This window comes from Eutrigla gurnardus (assembly GCF_963514095.1).
Source record: "Eutrigla gurnardus genome assembly, chromosome: 21".
Lineage (NCBI taxonomy): Eukaryota > Metazoa > Chordata > Actinopteri > Perciformes > Triglidae > Eutrigla > Eutrigla gurnardus.
The window spans coordinates 11,097,356-11,116,451 of NC_139932.1; the positions used below are offsets into that span (position 1 = coordinate 11,097,356).

The window sequence follows — 19,096 nt, forward strand, 5'->3', positions numbered from 1 at the left end:
GACATTTACTCTTTGGAGCCTCCAGTGGTTGAGCGGCGACATTAATCGAAGCGTCTCCGTGTTTTTTTTAATGTGTGTCATTAACTTCGTGAACTCGCGGCCAATGGAACGGGGGCCCTTCACAACGGTGCGAGCCCAGATTAGGCCGTACATCAGAGAGCGTCGGAGAGCGGATCTCTTTCAGTCGCCCGCTAATCGCATTGAGCAACTCCCTCTCTTGTTTTTTTTTGCGCGCGGCCGCTGCCCCCTCTCATTCTCTCCACCCTGTATCTGCTGATCCCTCCGCACAGTCCAGAAGAGAGCTCTCTTTGTGCCGGGCGCTGGCAGGCAAACAGAAGCAGAGAGATGGATATGGCTGAGAGTGACCTGATTCTGCCTCGGAGGCTGGCCTCCCTCCAAATACAGAGACTCTGCTCTCCTGTCCCTCTGTCTTCAGGGAGGAACCCTCCGTCGTTCTGGAATACCCACCAGACCAGCGCTAGTCCAGTTTGTAGTTTCAAGTCGCTGGATCTAGTCGTTGGAACACATGTTCACATGTGTACAATGCTAATGGTTCTCATTAAATCCTAAAGGAGTTTTGAAGTTTCCTGTTGGATTTTATTGAATCCCACAGCGATCCGCGATATGTGTCCATGAAAACGTTCCTCGAATCGAATCCGTGCACACAACCATCTCCCGTGAGATCCTTGGAGAAGACAAGAAGATGAACAATCCTCCTCGAGGTCATACTTGCAAAGCGTTGGCCGTCGGAAGTTGGACGGAAATGTTTGAGAGAGAAAAAAGCAGTGAAAATGCAAAGCATTTTGAAAAATGCTTTAATGAGATGAGCTGAGAGGAAGAGAATTGGCATAAAACACGACGGAAGCCGTGACAGCGGCGTCTTATTGGCAGACAACGTCAAGGGCTACATTGATATTATTTGGTATTCCGACTAGGGACGTCTTTGGCACCACGACTACAAATGTCATGTTTCGGTGGCGGCGTAATGAAAATGTGTCGGCTTCCTGAAAGGCCTGACAGACAAAGTATATTTCATTAGATTGCAGAATGTGGGGCAGAGATGGCAGCTGTGATTGGCAAGCAGTAGAAATAATACAGCATGTGTCAGTTACACGAGATGAGAACACACCCATACACACACATGAAAGCATCCTCTCCTAGCACACACACACACACGCGCGCCATCCCTTCCCAACGTGTTGACAAAAACCCTCAGATAATGTGAAGTGATTTTTAATGATGGAAAACACGTTTACTCTTCTGGAAAAGTAATCAATCTTCAGAGAAACGACTTCCCCCTTTTTATTATCTTTTTGAGGCCGCATTCAATCATCGGGGCCCCAAATAATACAAAGTACTCCATTTTGCTGGTGATGCACCCTGTTAACCCTTGAACCCTGTAACCGATGGCAACGCGGAGAGTGCTTCTTTCTGTCACTAGGGATGTTAAAGAATGCACAGAGAGATACGATGCCTGGAGAAAACCCTACCTAAGTGGAGATCAGTGTTGTTTGGGACGGATTGTGAATCGTCGCCTCAACAAGAGGGTGACCCTGGTTCTTATCAGAGCACCATTAATCCAGCAGCGAGCCGCCACAAGGACCCGTAGAGAGTGCATTCTTGACAATGGCTCATTCTGAAAAGGTCGGGGGAGGAAAGCAAGGAGAGGCTAGTGAATTGAATGACAAATTGTCCACTTAAATGTTTTTTTTTTCCTCTCGTTCGCCATTATTTTTCTTGGTTGACTCTCTTTGGCATCTCTCAGTCTGTCACTTATCACCTCTCCTTCCTCCACCTGTCATTGGCCTTCTAACCATGTGACTTGATCTTGACCCACATTTAGGGTGTCTCTTTGAATCGCTAACTCGCTCTACCTCAAATAGCCCCGTGTTATAGCCGAAAGCTCATTGTAGTTTCACCCAGCGACGTCTCATGAAAGCAGGTCTCGTATTACCCTTTGTAGCTCAGGCTGAGGCTTCTGATGATGATGATGATGATGATGGTGATGATGGCCTGTAGTGAAAGGTTGTGAGGAGACACTTGGTGTTTGCAGGATTGATTGAAAGCCTGTGGGGTGCACTTTCCAGGAGGAAAAACTGAAAAGAAGACATAAACTGAAAGACCCCCGGAGCAGCCCACCTCTCAGAACTGTGGATTTGAAATGGTTTACTAGGTTTTGAGCCAAATGAAAGGGAAGGGGAGTAAGGGAGAGGTAATTTTTTCCCATAAGTTAAAACACCTCTCTCTACCGGCTCCTTCTGTCGTGAAACATTCATTTAATTTCGTCTCACCTTGAGTTATTATCAACTGGTGTGTGCCTAATCATTCATATCACACCAGTACTGCTCATAATGTATTACAAGGGCTTCATTTGCCCATTCAAATCAGTCTGCAAGGAATTACAAAAATGCTTATTTCATAACTCATACTCTCACTACTGGGGTTTTTTAGTGCATTTTGAAAGAACGTGAAGGCAGCGTCACCTGCCAAGGTCTCTCTCTCCCAAAAGCAACCACATCGCAAAGCTATTAATCAAGAGCGGTGCCGGCTTCAGCCCTAAACCCAGTGTCTCAAATCTATCCATACACACAGAATAATGACCAATCCCCGGCACCATTATTCTCTTATCAAATCCCATAAGTCATTCTGCCCACAGTGACTGCTATGAATATCCCCCTCGACAGGAGAAAAGGCACGCAAACACCCAAATGCAGAGAGGCACAACACATGAAACACACCCATCTGTATTTAATAAGAAAATCACAGCAGCATGTCCACGCAGAAGGCATAACCGATGAAGCTGCATACTGATTCCCATGGTTTCTATATAGTTAGATGCATTGCAGTGTGATGATGCAGCATTTTAAAGTCGTTTTTTATTTATTTTTTTATTTATTTCACTCGTCTCACTTTGAATCATTTCACATCGAATATCTTGCCGCACTGGCATTTCTGTAGTTGCTGTTGCGTTGGGTGGACGGTGGGGAATTGTGCCTGACAGAGCAGCCTCTGGCGCTATTGCAGAGCTGGAGCCTGACTGCAGTCTTCTTCCATCTTCATCTCTCTCTCTCATACTTCTTCTTCTCCACGCTCGCCGTTTCCTGCATTTCGGACCAGCAGACGCATACAAATGCTCGCACATTCTCCCTCTTATACAAACTGTTTCTCCTCCGTTTACCTCCTCCACGTCGGCGCCCGACAGAAATACGCCCACGCGCAAAATATTGATTTTCATTAATGTTGAGTTCACACGTTGCTGTTTATCAGACCAGGTGCAGGTTTATGTCTGGATGTCCACGCTTAATACCGCTACAAAAGAGGAACCAAACACATTCATATTTGTAATTTCTCCTTCTCTCCCCCTTCTCCACCGCAGCTCTTGACCATCGACGATGACTTTTGCGGCCTCGACATGAACGCGCCGCTGGGCGTGTCCGAGATGGTGCGCGGCAAGCCGCTCTTCTCGGACGCCGTCGACAAAATGACCTCCGTCATCGCGTACGTCTACAAGAACCACTCGCTGGTCTTCGTGGGCACGAAAAGCGGACGAGTCAAGAAGGTAAGGAGGCGGGGGATGCGGGGTAGAGGAGATTTGGTTTCTCCCTGTAAGAATGTGGAGTAAGGGCTGGGAATTGGGGACTACTGGATCGGAGGGAGGATAGTAGTAGTAAGGCAGATTGACTTTCAGGCAAATCAGCTGAGTCGGCTGCATCTGCGGGGGGGGGGAGAGGTGTGTGTGTGCATGAAAGAGAGGACGAATGAAAGGAGGAAGTGTGCACTTCACTGTGGAGAGGATTTGAATGTGCCTGTGTGTGTGTTTTAGGGGGGTGGGGGGGTCAGGGAGAGCCCCTGAGGGGGGTTTTATTCCTACAGCCAAGCCTATCTGGTATCTCTCAACATCCTATCCACTGCACCATATCTCACACATACACTAGTGTACACCCAGTATCAGGGTACTTTTCCTTTACTTTGGATTGGGATAAAATCCCCAGCCCTGGGGGCAGATTGTAGCACACATCAGCATGTTGCAGAACCCGCTAGACAGCACAGATCAGCATGTTGCCGAATCGATTAGAAGACGTTTCTTATCTGTTTCTCGAGGCATTTTGAGGGATCAGAATAGGTTGAAATACTTACTTAACTGCATTACAGTATCGGGAGGTAACTTGATGTCCGATGGCTTTTGGAGCTCCTGGAGAAAACTCCCAAAATGTTTTTTGCCGCAGTGAGTTTGTGAACATCTTTGACCATAACTGTCTCTCCCTTGAAAAACATGTCACACTCTGTGTGACAGCAAAGCCCTTGGCTAAACAAGATTTGTCTCCTCCGAGTTAAACAGCACTGGATAAGCTGGCTTTTGGCGTGTTGTGGCTTCCACCCTAGACTCCCCTCATGCCCCGGTGCCCTCCCCCCGGTGTGGCAGATCTTTTCTGGGCTAATGGGATGATGCGCTGCTGCTAGGTGTGATAGAAGGGAGGAAGCTCCTGTGCTTTTACTCCCCCTTCCTCCCACACATATATATATATCGTAGGGGCCATGACTGAGACTAATTCTGGGGCAGTGAGCCTCACAGGCCCGGGGAAACCAGCATTAAGCAGAGAGGAGGCAAGGATGGAGTGAGGGAGGCGGAGGAAGGCTGAGCTGGAGGGGAGGGTTTGGACAGAATGAATATATATATATCCTGAAATGATGCATGTCTTAAAGGCGGGAGGAAAGTTTGCATGTGGCCGGCCGAAGGGAGGAGGATGTTAAACAAATATGTGATTGAGTTTGTGGCTTTGTTCCGCACAGAGGCGGAGTGATCGAGGCAGCGGTTTGCCATGTTTGAAGACAAAAGCCAAGATGTAGGCTGACTTTTCATCGTATTTAATACATCTGTGATGATGAGTGTGAGTTGGGAACGAGAGATTTAGTGGCTTTGAGTGTTAGCAGCAGTACAAGTTGTTTTCAGGGTTTTCTGAATATCGTTTTTTTTACTCCAGATTGATTTCAGATCAGGATTTCGCTCTTATTCAAATTTGACGTGAACAAAGATTGTGCACCTTTGGCGTTTTCTAACTCCGGCCACTATCCCGCCATCTTTGACAAAAGGTGATCAGAATATCCAGTGTCAACACAAACCTACACACAATACTCCCACAGCCCCATTACAATCCCATCCTCCCCTCCCATGTACATACCTCCCCCTCCCCTGTCGTAAAGAGTATACCATTAGATGACATCACAGGCAATAAAAGACAACAACAAGACAATAAAAGGCCTGAGCTTCAGTCCACCTCCTTCATCAGTGACTTTATAACCCCTCCACTAATGGATGTTGATTTATATACACTCCCCCACCTTACTTGTTCCATCCGTCAACCCTCCTCCTCCTCCTCCTCCTTTCTCTCACTTCTTCTCTCACACACTGTTTCTCAGTTTTTCTCCCCCGGTTATTTATGATGCAGCGACTAACACGTCACCCTTAATAAATATAAGCATTACGGTAAAAGAGAGTGGATGAACTCTAATGCAGTGGCTTCTGAGTGAGCTGAATGTTAGTGTTTACAGGCTCACGTTTATGACATCATGAAGTCGAGCCGGACAGGAAGCTGAGTGAATTAAATTCAATTTGCTTGTGAAATTGTTTTATGTAATGGGGGTGAGAGTAAATATCACTGGTAAGAGGCGAGAGCTGTACGCACAAGAGGACAGAAATGGCCGTACTTCTACACTGGGTGATGACTTTGAGATGTCTTGATGTAATGAAGGAAGGAGATAAGGATGTGTTCCAATTTGTGTATTTGTTTAGCTTGTAAATCTGATGCCCTGAGAGAAACCACACGGATGCACTAAAACATTATTCCTAATGTCCAATTTCAACTCTCACAAAGATAGCACAAGACCACATAACCCTTGCCTTAGATGTCTCTGATGCTGAGTGTTGTGCAAAGGCCGTATTGACACAGTCTGGAGCTGAATTTCATAACACCCCCGTGTCAGCATAAAACGGCCAGTACTGTCGAATCAGTAGGATTCTGCACATGCCCACAGCGACCGCCACACTTGGCTTTTTACTGTCACACACGAGGCTTAAAACCGCCACATCACACGGGGTTTTTATGATCATCACACCTCCATGCCTTTCCCCCTATACGCTTCTAGTGTCCACCTCCTTTTGAATTGACTCTTCTTCTCGACTCTCCACCGCCTCTTATGTCTTTGCTTCCCCTCCATTTCTCCACCTCTGTTTGCCCTCTCCTCATAATTTCCCTCTTCCCTTTCCCTTCATCCCCCCCACACACCCCACACCCCCTCCGTCTATCTGTCCATGGCTGAGTGGAGTTGCTGTGAGAGCTCTTTGATGGCTACCTCCCGCCATTGGAAGTGAACAGACCATATGGCTTCTGTCAGCCTGTCTGTCGGTCAGTTTGTGTGTGTGTGTGTGTGTGTGTTGGTCTGTGGCTTAAGGAGGAGATGGAGATGGAGATGTGATGGAGATAAAAGGCTGTGGCTGGGTAAGGTTTAAACCCATTTGCTGTAGGTCAGTGCACAGAAGCAGGTCAAGAGGAAAGCCTTAACCCCCCGTGGGCTTTTGGTTTAGTTCATGGTCATCTGGTCAGGCTACACATTAGCATGAGAGGCTCTGTGGACACACATGCATGATACTCGCACACGATTGCATGTATTGAGATAAGCACACCTGCATGCATCAGTGAACACGTACACACCCACACACCAGCCCATGAAGCCTATTAGACAAAGGATGGCCAGGTACCTCCACGGGGGCCGCGGACGGAGAGGTGGACTATGGGGCGAGAGGGAGGTGTGAAGGGTAGAAGTGGAGGAAAAATAACTGGAGGGAAGGGATGAGATTGAGGGCCTCCCGCCGAGGTGCTAATGCATCTACGCTCCGTCCGTCCTGATGGGAGAGCACTGGCGCTCAATACAATGAGCATCTAACCTTGAACTTGACATGGACAAAAGCACGGCTTGGAAAGGCAGTGAGGTTGAAGAGGGTTCGTGTGTGTGTGTGTCAGACAAAAGAAAAGAAAACAGCATTTGTCCGTATTTGGCCGGAGACATAGAGCATTGTGTTGGGTTGTGACAGTTTGTTCACCTCCTAACCTCTACTTTTCAGTCTGTTCCACTCACAAATAGAATGGGGAAGTAGAAAACAAAGAATCAAAGACAGCGGGAAGTGTACAGATGAAGGGGGAAGAATCTGCAGGAACGTGGAAGCAGAGGGCAGGATGACATAACGGATGCAGAAGGAGACAGAAAGGTGACTCCATGGTGGAGCTTCTTGAAGAAGACGCTCGCAGGAGGAGTGCCGAGGCAGCACAACGAGAGATCTGTCATTTAAGGCTGTCAGGGGAGATGGCGTGAGCTAGCAACGGGTCAATTCTGACACGGAATGGTTAATGTTTGTTGTTGGGAGGAGAAAAGGTCAAACTCTCACTTTTGACTCAACCTCTGCCAATTTCTCTTTTTCATACTCTGTACGGCTCTTTCCAGCTGCAGTAATCTGTTTTTTCCCCCCCTACCTGTCTGCTGCTGCCCTCCTCATCATACATCACAAATCTGCTTTTCCACTGGTTTCTCACTTCACTATATATTATAAACCTTGCAGTCAGATAACAATAGGCGTTATGGCGGAGCTATTGACGAAATATATGTCCATTTATTTCCTTTTGATTTCATTCCAATCCCAATTATTATTGCATTACTGTGGAAATAATATCTAATAAATGGACTTGGCCCCTTTTCACTAACTGGCTTTTACTGTTGGCACAATAGATTATGGATGGATGGATGGATGTAAGCGCGTGTGGGTGTCAGAGCTTTCTCGTGAGATATTTATTGCTCTGGACCAGTCCCATATGTTTTGTGGGTTGATTGTGTCCTTGTTTCCTGTGTGTGTGTGTGTGTGTGTGTGTGTGTGTGTGTGTGTGTGTGCATCTCTCTGTGTGTGTGTATGATGGGTTGGTTAGCCCCAGATGCAGATTATTGAAATGGGCTGAGCTGAGCCATGGTCAGTGGAGCAGAGGATTAACTGCTTAGAGCTAATGATGAAATATGCTTTAGGACGTGGAGGCATCATGTGTGTGTGTGTGTGCGTGTGTGTATGTGGACAGCGGTTTATGATTTAAGCCCTTGCTATAAACACAATGCTCTGCAACACAGGTGCACGCAGACACACACACACACTGCTATCATCAGCCTGGCCGGTAGCCATTACAACCCCACCCAATAGTTCATTCATTCTGCCCAGTGATCTAAACCGCTGCTGCATTCAGCCAGTATTCCCAGAATGTCGATGTTCCCATACTGTTAAGTATTCCTCAGCAGTCTTCTTAGTTGCCTTGGCAGTGTGTGTGTGTGTGTGTGTGTGTGTGTGTTGCTCCCACACCAGCTAGCGCAGCAGCAGCAGCAGCACACACACTACAGCATGCTCAGTCGTGAGTTGCCATGGTAGCGCAGGCTGTGCTACACACGGGGGTAGAACGTATAGACGGCATTAACACATTGAAAAACACACTCGCACATTAATTTAATGACTTTCCGGATATTAAATTGACATACATTCATTTCCTGGAGACTTATTCGAACCATGACTGCTACCAGCTTAATCCTAGTCTTTACCCTTAAATGTAGTGATTTTACATTTTGGGGACATGCGTATTGTCCTCATAAGGAAGACGTGTCACATCAATGTGGAAGTAGATTTATGACCCACACGCAGACATTTCTAAGAGTAAAGAAATACACATGTATTAGATCCACTGGGCAGCTTACATTATCCCACACACACACACAGACACAGTGTAGACATATAGCTGATAGAATGGACTGTGCATTAGGTTGATCTGATCTCGTGATCGTAGACGACAGGTGCTGTTGACCTCACAGCTATATGGCTGATTGAATACACAATATTAATGTATGGTGTTTTTGTCTCACTGCTATTTATGAGATAGAAAGGCATGTCAAGGTAAATCTGTCACCGCCACCCCCCTTCACTTTTAGATGTTTTGTTTTGCACTATTGTTCCTGACCAATTGTTTCCACATACATCTTCTTCTGGTAATTGCTTGGTGCACAATGTTTGCTTAGGCCCCCTTCCAAAGGCCGATTTCTTCCCTAGATTTACGGTGTGAGTAAATACTCTGTGTGGGTAGTACTTGTATACACGTCTCTGTACAGAAAGTCACGGGAGCTAATGAGAAGCGAAGTGCGGTAATGACCTGGGATGAGGATCACAAGGTAGTGGTTGCATTGTGTGCTCCGATTTCCCACAATGACCTTACCGTGCCAGCTACCAACACAAAACAGCGCGTCCAGCAGCCAGGCGGGCCGAATGGGCAGCAGGCAGAGTCCATGTTCAAGTCAGTCAGGAAGCATTATGCCGTGATCACAGTATGAACGAAGCAAGGTCGGCTACATTGTAGGGGAACCGCCATATTTATGTGGTTGAATAGCACATGGAGCTGGCTAACTGCAACAGGGTGAAAAGAAAACCATCTGACCAGCTCAACTGGTCAAGCTTCCATTGAAAACGACTTGTACCGTGTTGCTGTGCAGAGAAAGCGAGGACACTGAACATGGTTTGGGGTTTAGAGGATGAAACCAATATACGGTTGAAAAAAAAAAAGAAGAGGAGGAGATGAAGAGCGAAAGATGCAATAAGACGGATAGATGTTTTATGGAGAAGCAGAAAAGACAGATGAAGAGATACAGCGAGGGATTTATCGCGGGGCGATTGAACGCGCAACACTTGGTGTGGTGAGAAAGTAAAGACGGATGGATGCAGAGATAAACTAAGGGCTGAATAAAGGGGGGAATAAAAAGGTGGAGGGGATGTGGAAACAGAGAAGTGAGGAAGAAGCGGAAAGCAAAGGGCCACCAGGGAGTGATAGAGCATGCCTTCTACACCATTACCGAATCCCCCCCCCCCGCGCTCCCCTGCACGTACGCACACACCTCAACTTTTCCATTTGGCCGTCCAGCGAGACACTAGTGTTTAGTTGATGAAAGACACGAGGGAAGAGGAGGAAAGCAATCTCTCCCCTGATTTAGACGGAGTATCACATGGTGCTCGGGTTAGCAAAGAGCAGCCACTGTGCACTCTGCCTTCCTGACTCAACACATACACAGAGTGCCCTGGTCTGCTGGAGGACATTGCTTGTGCATTCAGCGTGTTTGCCTGTCAGCCTTCGTGTGTGTGTGTGTGTGTGTGTGTGTATACTTGGTCGTATGCAAAAAAAAAAACTAGCTGTTCACCTCACGTGTGTCATTCAGGTGTGTATTTATAGATGCCATTGCTGTAGCTTGGCCTTATCCCTCCTTTCCAGGGCTCCTTTATAATTGATGAGCTGCCAGGGGCTGAGCAGGGCAATAGCCTGTACACACACACACACACACACACACACACACACACACACACACACACACACTTACACACACACACACACCAACCTTGGTAACCAGCCGCTTCACTGCAGGTTGACACCATGTTTGCACACACACAGGCACACTCAAGTCAGAACCACTCGGGTTGCTCTAAACTCCTGTATTGCTGCAGCTTGTCGCCAAGGTGAGCCTCCAGCTATGAATCATGGTCCGTGCACAGCGGCGTTGGAACCTTGACGCTGCTTGTGTTGCTCTGATCGGCCGCAACAGCTCTTCGTCGGAGGGAAATTAAACAACCTAAGGATGTCAAGTGCGATGTTACGCTGCTGGATATGTTTAACGTTTTCCCAACCTTCCTCTGAAATTGAATTAGTATTCAGACACAGAAATCTGCTTCGTCTTTTTTACACAGATCTTTTCTGACACGGGAAGCAGGAAGAGAGTGGGTGAACGGCTCCAGAAGGAAGGCAGAGAGAGCCTGAACGAGTGTAGAGGGCAAAATTGGCGAGTGAGAATGACGGGCGCAAAGCTTCAGAGATGGAGAGAATGTGGAGAAAAGGCTAAAGGGAGACAGTCTGATAGGGAGGAGAGGGTGAGAGTGGCCAAATAGAGTTTGATGTTCATTTCACTCTTGTGAGTCTGCACCTATTGAGAAGAGTACCAGTATGTGGCAGCCTGTTGAGCCGTGAGTGATTTGAGTGGCTATTCTCCGCTGTGTGTACATGGAGTTGAAAGGCTCGAGCCGGCGGAGAAGTTGGAGAGAGAGAAATGACTAACTCCTGATCTTTCCGTTTCCCTGGCAGTTTGAACCGTGGTTGACTCTGATGTGTTGCGCGCTCAGGGGGTTAAGGCAAGGTTGGCTGCTGGGCTTTGATCGCGACTATATAATTTGCGCCTGCCTGTACATTTTTATTTGGCTTTTATCGCTTCTCAATTTGTACTTCAGCAGGAAAATCTCAGAATTCATAAACCTTGGGCGAGAGCATTAATACGTCAGTTTAGATGACTGTGTGTGTGTGTGTGTGTGTGTGTGTGTGTGTGTGTGTGTGTGTGTGTGTAGTGCTCTTTGAACACCTTTTCAGAACTTGGCCTGTGGTGATGCTGTGTGTGAACTCTTATGTGGTCCTACTACTGCTCATTATTACTTGATCATTTATTTAGCACTACTTTTGCCCCTGATTAGATCCTGTGATCCAACTTCTGGAAAGCATGTGTTATTTATAAAAAAAAAGCTGTACAAAGATGCAATGTAACACACTTTCTCCATAAGCACACATCAGTGTATGCATATGCACAATCAAGGCATCTACACTTACAAGTATGGAGGGAGAAGGAAGCAAATCTGGACTAAAATCCATAAACATCACAGATAACAAACCAGCAACGCAGGTATTTTCTACCTCCTCCCTACTTCTACGGACTCGTTTAAAACTAATTTCAAAAGCAAACATAATCCACAAGCCGTCTCGTTGTGTGGCGTCGTAATTTTTCCCGGCGACCGTGGTTGACATTTGACAACGCCGCCATGCCTCCGATGACATCGGATAATTGCTTAGTTACCCCTCTCGAATGTTCATACTCATGCAACACATTTTGTTCCTCTCTACCTCGCCTGTCAAGCTGACTCTTAGAGCCCAGATCTACTCATCCAGTTAATTAGCATCACTATTAACATTCTTCAGCCATATCAAGTCTGTCAAGCCGGCAAATGGGATTATAATTATGTCCAAGCTTTCTCCCTCGTTACCACAGAGAAACACTCCAAACATAGCTGTCTCCCACACACCTACACCTTGACACAGACTTCCACTCATGTCAAAGGTGGCTGGGCAAGAATCACACTCGGCGGCTGCGACTGTTTTTTTTAGTGTGTGCGCACTGAATGAAGTGCTTGAATTGGCGTTAATTACTCTTGTGTAGCAGACTGTGAAGGCATGGGCTCTCCGACGCCTAATTAACAAAACCTAAAAAGGTAATTTATCGTTAATTAAATGGTATAGAAAAAAGTTTATGGTAGCTGCTGCACCCCAACAAAATTACAATGCATTAATTATGATTTAAGGTCTGCTTCGTGCGTTGGCATTTGCCTCTGTGCGAGTACCAAATCATTGCACGCCGACTGTTAATTTGTGCTCCGGCGGTAGAAAATCAATAGTGTCTAGCATCTCGTCACACACTGTGTTCCTTTCCCGCTAGATGGATGGCGAGCAGTAACGCCACGGCCAGAATGTAATTTCCCATCAATGCCTCCTATAGCATTGTTCTAGTGCAGCGCGGGGGTCGTAACCAGTCGCAATAACGAAAGGTTCATGTTCCCTTCGTTCCAGGGCTGCTTTATCAGAAACAAAAGTGATGTTCTCTTTGTGGAGTATGTCTCTTTCTTCTTCATTCCACTCTACGCAAACTTTCATCACTTTGTGTGTAATGGATTTTTCTCAAATCCACTGATGGATGACTGCTTGGAGCAGATCCATTTTCGCCTCATTTTGTGTCGGCGGCCGCGCTTGTAGCGCCCATATTTCTGCAATAACTCTCATTCTTTGGACTCGTAGGAGCAACCCTTCGCCTCCCTCTCCCCTTTCTGTATCTCCATCCTCTCCTCTCTGGCTTCCCTCCCCTTCTCCACGTCTCTGTGATATGTGGCTGTGCAGCGATAGAGGACACGCCACTGCAGGTGAACCCTCCGCCTCCCCTCCTTCTCCTCCTCCTCACCAACACCCTTCTCTGCATGGCTGTAGCCAATCATTGCACACCGTAGGTCTCTTGGGGTGACGAGTGCCCCCGCACACACACCTTTTTTTCTCCTTTCCTCTGTCTCTCTTCCTCCCTCTCTCTCTCTCTCTGCAGAGAACAGTTTTCCTCGCAACTGGGTCATTCTCTCTCTCCTCCCTGCAGTAAATGCTCACAGCCAGTCAGGGAGGCGAGGCCGGGCTCGGCTGCACTCTCCTGCAAGGGAGACGTCGGAGACTGCAGATGGAAGTGGGCGCTGTGTGTTTGTTTGCACGTACCTGGGTGTATTGAAACCTGTTGAGATTGCAGCTCCGTGGAAAGTGTGAACGGGAGGTGTTATTTGATTGAGACATCGCTTCCACATGTGTTGCACGTTTGGAAAGCTTAGCCTCCACATATATTAAGTCTCCCAGCTCCTGCCTTGTTTGTTTGTTTTGCTTTATTTATTCCTATATTGCTCAGCTTATCCTCCCACTCATCTCACAGGCACACACACACTCCAACACACACCTCGCAATGTCACCGCATTGGTGCCGGCGAGTTGCGACGCGGATTACGCCGACTCGCCCATTAAGCAGATGGCAGCGTAAACATCTTTTAAAAGGGGTCCCTGGGTCTGTGTGTCTGACATGGAGACTTTGAAGCGTGCCTCAGGTGCCGAGGCTGCTTCCTGCACACAATGACAGCGGAGACGCAAAGTGACGGAGATTGAGTGAGCGAATAAATGAGGTGGAAGGAGGGAGAGAGACTGAGGAGGATGCTGGAAGAGGTATGAAGGAAAGACAGCAGGTAAAAAGAAAGAAATTAAGTCTTCCCTTTTCCTTTCACCTCCTTTCCATACCAGAACATTATAAGTAGATTTGTGTCTCAGCTACACCCAGCGCTCCCAAAGGATTATGGGATTCACACCCCTTCCACCCAACTCCACACACAGAACGGTAATTGCCAATCTGCAGTTGGAGACACTGGTTGTTTTTAAGGAACAAGGAAGAATTGGTTAAAAACTCACACATTTCTCATATTGTGATATATTTTAAATATTACTGCGTGGAGCTGGTAATATATATATATATATATATATATATATATATTGTCAGATAACGGTGCTGCAGCCTCTCTCGTTCTCTTTTCTCTCTTTCTCACCTTCACACAGAACGCTATGAAAGGTGTGGCACCTCAGTTCAGCTGATGTAGTTACACACTCACCATGTTAGGAGAGTGTGAGGAGGTTTTAATTGATTGTCATTCTTATCAAATGCTGTCTGGCGCTAAAAAAGTGTGCCATTGTAAATGGAACAGGATTCAGTGTTTTTCTTCACAGATTAGTCTCCTGACTTTGTCATTTCTAGCCAAGTTGATTTAGACAAGATTTTTGTTGGACTTATTTTACTGGTATATACATTTAAAACAGGCTATATGCCATTATATCCACTGATGACGTATCCAGGTCTGACCTGGATATGGCTAACTCGCTTGCAAGCCCATGCTACATATCTTGTCCTTTGCCCAGTGAGCGTCATAAAGCTGTATGTCAAAAGAAGATGCGAGAGAGTGACGATCCTATTTGTGTATTACGTTGCTCTTTCGTGAGCAAGGGCGTAAACGCTTCGGGAATATGATGTGTTCCTCTCGTAGCTGTGGGAATATTGTCTACCAGCACAACCTCAGTCCAGTCACTGCTCACAGCTGTAATACTCACAGATGGATTTAGGTTACCCATCATAGCAGCACTCCACATGCTTAGAGGTGTGTGTGTGTGTGTGTGTGTGTGTGTGTGGTAGTACCTGCCTGAATCCCTTAAAAAGCCGACACCGTGGATATTTTTTTTTATCCCTTTCCCCATGTCCTTGATTCCTGACACTTTAGCACCCTGGGAAATTTGCCTTCCAAGGACATTCTGACGTGTTCACCCCCCCCTGAACCCCAATTCCTCTTCTCTCTGTCTGCTTTCACTGTTGACTAAAAGTCATCTACTACACTCCTCCCTGGAGATGGAGGCCTAGTTTTTACTCCCGATATGTAATCAACTTCTCCCCTTTCATTAAAGTTAAGCCATTAGCACATAGAGGGAGGGGGGAAAAAGCTTAGTCACCGAATGTGCCGAGTGGCAATCAGAGGGAAAGTGTTTTGTGTACAGACAGAGGAGGTGAGAATAGCACTTAGAGAGGCCTGGAGAACATATACATTAAATATTTAACAATTAAAAAAAAGAGAGAAAATTGAGATGAGAAGACATCCCTCTCTCATTCCAATGCTCCTCCCATTTTTTTTGTCTTCATCTTTTAGTGAATCTCTGTGTCTGTGTTTGGCTTACCCCCCCCCCCCCCCCCCCCGAGCTTTGCCAGGCAGGCACGTGGCTGTGACCGTTCCATCTGGTTTGGCTCTCCAGATCTCTCCTCGTTAGGCCATTACTGCCGTTTAGTCTCAGCTGCCCGCTCCTACAACTGGCAAACCAACCAAACCACTGTCCTCCTCCTCCTGCTGCCGCCACCGCCATCGCTTGGCCCTCGTCCGGCGGCGGGAGCTTAACTCTCCGCTCCGAGTCCTCTCCAATGAGGGGGTCTTTTTCAGATGAAAATGTTCAAATTTGAATGAAACCAATAGGAAAATTGCACAACATGCATTATTTTTTTGTGGTGGATGGCGGATTAGCTCTATTTATTCTCACTACTACCTTGTGTTGTGATACAACGCCCTACAGTTTAGGCTCTGATTCCCTAGCGGCTTAGCGCGCTACAGATGTAGCCGCGTGTGTTAGAACATGTTGGCAGACACCCCGTTTTAATACAGCGTGGGCTACAGACTTGGCCGACGAAGAAACGCCAAGGGAGACGCCTTCTGAAATAGACACATCAGTCCCGCTCACTTCTAACCAGACGGATGAAGGAAACGGGGAAACCAGGGAGAGTAGCGACGGATGCCAGAGGGGTTCACAGCTTTGCTCACACGATTGGCTGGTCTGTTTGCCACTCAGATTATCCCCCTTTTGTTGAAACCACTACTAAGTGGCGCCTTTTTAATTCTGCACTCCAGTCTTGCTCAAGATCATCAGGCCAGCCAGCGGCTACCGGATAAGCTACTCATTTCTGGTTCGCACACAAGGCCAGCACGTCTACCAGTCGTTGAATAATGAGCTGGCGGTGCCAATTCAGGAGTTATGGCGGGTGGGGGTGGTGCATGTTGGATGATATGCAAAATGAGCAAATGAGGAGGAGGAATGGAGATGGGGGGGCATTTTCATCTCTTAGGAAAATGTTATTTAGGCTTCATTTGTCCCAGAAGAATGCCAGCAAAAAAAAAAGTGCGAGAGCACTCCAGAGCGCCGACTCATAAAAAGTCATTTTTTCCCCCCGTTTTTATGCTCATGAATATTTTGAATGATATTGAAGATAAATTCTGTACCCTTCCTCCTTTATATTATCCTTTATTTGCTTCACTTCATTGATTATAGAGTCTAGTGCTCCTTTTTATGGCTCTCCTTTCAGAAGCAAAATAAATACACACTGGGATCATCCCATAATTGGTAAATTATGCTAAAAGGGCCGTTTACTAAAAACTGAAAATCCACAGCTCAGGTGTTGGGCTACATATTTAAATGCTTCTAATAATGCATGTGTTATTTAGTAGATGGATGATTTAGTAAGAAGGCTATAAGCCATGAGAAAATGTGTTAAGATTAAAGTGCAACGTCACCATGGCTGTGGGAGCAGCGATCCGGTAATATATCGCCCTGCATATCACGTCCATGGAGACTCCCAGCTTGTTTTCTAGTGCAGCACTCCGTCCGTAGTCCCAAATAAAGCATCTTCATGTCAGTGTAACTCTTTCTGTTGAAACAATTAATGGGTGTGTTCGTGGGCCCACACTCGGCACACTTAGCTTCCTCATGTTAAATGGCCGCTAATTCTCTGTATCAGGGGATTATACATAATTGATTTACGGATGAGGAGTGAAATTACTCATCAGTTGAGAGAAGGAAAAAAAAAAAGGCATTTTGTCTTCAGGCCAAACCGTATTGTGGAGTTAATAGAGGCGATGCACTTGTGTTCAAGGTCATCCATACGGCGTGCGTCATACTGTATGTCCAAAACCGGAGATGATTGTAACAATTGGTAAGCAAAATTGTATTACTTAGATATAATAATCCAATATGTTGGGCCCCGAGGCCAATATAATCAGCTATAACTGCTACTAACAGTAGTCATTGTGTAGCATGTCTCTTTCTTGTTGTTGGCCAGCATGCCTAGGGCGAAGCAAGAAGGAACACACACTATAAACTCTTCTCAATGAGCTCGTTTGAAGCTTACAGTGCAGTGAAGGGAAATATTGATCCCCAGCTATGAAATTGTCCCAACTCTGCCTCATACTTACAGACCGCAATCACCCTTTTTTCCTCTTGTAGCTCTGCGAGTGCTTTTTTTGGTGTGACCACAGAAACCTGAGCCAGCACTGAACTCTAACTCATCACAGTCGATTATTGCGTTACAGCAGGACGTATCTGTGTCTATTTCAGAAGAGCCCGGTGTTTTCTCTGCCCCCCCCTCCGTTAATAAATGCCCGCTTTGCTGCGAGCGGAGGCATTTCTCCCCTCGCGTTTCCTGCACATCCAGGCCGCTCGCGTTGAGAGGGCTCTGTTGCCTGGCAACTATTTATCTACTATTATGGGATTCGGCCGGGGCTCGGTGGGGAAGTTAGCGCGGACAATTTGGCCTTCTGTTTCGTACACTATCTGATGTCATACTATGCATATTCAAGTTGTGCGAGCGCTCTGCTGCAGTGGAGGCAAAACAACAGCTGCAAGTCAGCTGCATGACACATTCATGCATAAATATACAGCGCAGGAGCAAAAAAACAATACCAAAACATACAAGGCAAAAATCATAAATCATTCAGACGCGCACAGTTTACTCCAACGTTCAGAGACGCTGTGTTTGCTGCTTTCACTGAACAGGTACGGAGGCCGGGAAGTGTCAAGGAGAAGGCCAGGTGCTAATTAAGAGCGTAGCTATTTTTTACTTCCCGTGACTTTTGCTGTTTGTGTTGACCTGATAGACGCAAACCCTTCTATCCCCTCAGTGGTGAGCCTCTGACATTCCCAGCCCATCCGTTTGGCATCATCGCCGTTCAGTCTAATCATAAACACACGACAGAACTATCTGCACACACATGCCTCCAACACAGGCACGCCACCGTTATATCATCGGAGCCGGCACACTCTGTGGGCCGGGCAGAGGAGATGATTGATGTCAATCAGTGGTTGCATTTGCATGCCAATAGGACTGTGAGTAGGCAGCGGCGGAGTGAATGGTTAATTTGCTTTGCAGGCTTAGAAAAGTCCTCTCCTCCTCTCTCTCCTGCGTGAGATTCTCCCGATGGCCTCCGCGTTTTCAGATCGTGAATTAGATTAATTGCGTGACTCTGAAGATTTAATGGCCATCTGTTGATGCTGATGACGGCGGTTTCCGTGTGATTAAGGTAATACTGTAGGAATTACTTTCACCAAATGTTTTGATAAAAGCAATCAAAGCGAGCGCATTTTTCCCTAACGCGGCTAATTGTTTCCCTTCAAATTCACCTCCATGCAACCTTTTATTAATCAATCCAATTCCGGGAGGAAAAAAAAAACCCAGCATCCAGTCCTCAAGTTAAGTTAAATATTTTCTCAGGAGTTGCTGTGAAAGTGTTGGTAAACCATGAATGTCTTGTGAAACTGACTTATTGCATATGACGTGGATATGTTTGTGTGTGTTTACACAAGGTTATGCCCGTGTGTGGATGTGATGTATCAAACATAGTAAGGGAAGTGCTTTTACGGAAAATGAACACCCATAAAGACAATGGAGGAGATTTTGTGTGAGTGCTTGTGTGTGTCGGTGTGTACGCGTATGTTGTTAGGGTCTCTGTCCAGGTGATGAATGATCCAGGGGGCTGAGTGGAGGAGAGGGTCTATAAAACACCCAGCCACCCCCCCCTC

At 46.6% G+C, this 19,096-nt stretch overlaps 1 protein-coding gene across 2 annotated transcripts in view; it reads left to right on the forward strand.

The window, feature by feature from the left end:
- Positions 1–19,096, forward strand: part of plxna4 (plexin A4) — a 341,055-nt gene that overhangs the window by 30,258 nt on the left and 291,701 nt on the right. For both annotated transcript variants that reach the window (XR_014599104.1, XM_084038253.1), the window contains exon 3: positions 3,377–3,559. Coding sequence is in view for 1 of the 2 variants with exons in the window: in XM_084038253.1 (XP_083894379.1) it covers positions 3,377–3,559 (183 nt within the window). In the remaining variant the exon portion in view is untranslated. The remainder of the gene's footprint in view (positions 1–3,376; positions 3,560–19,096) is intronic.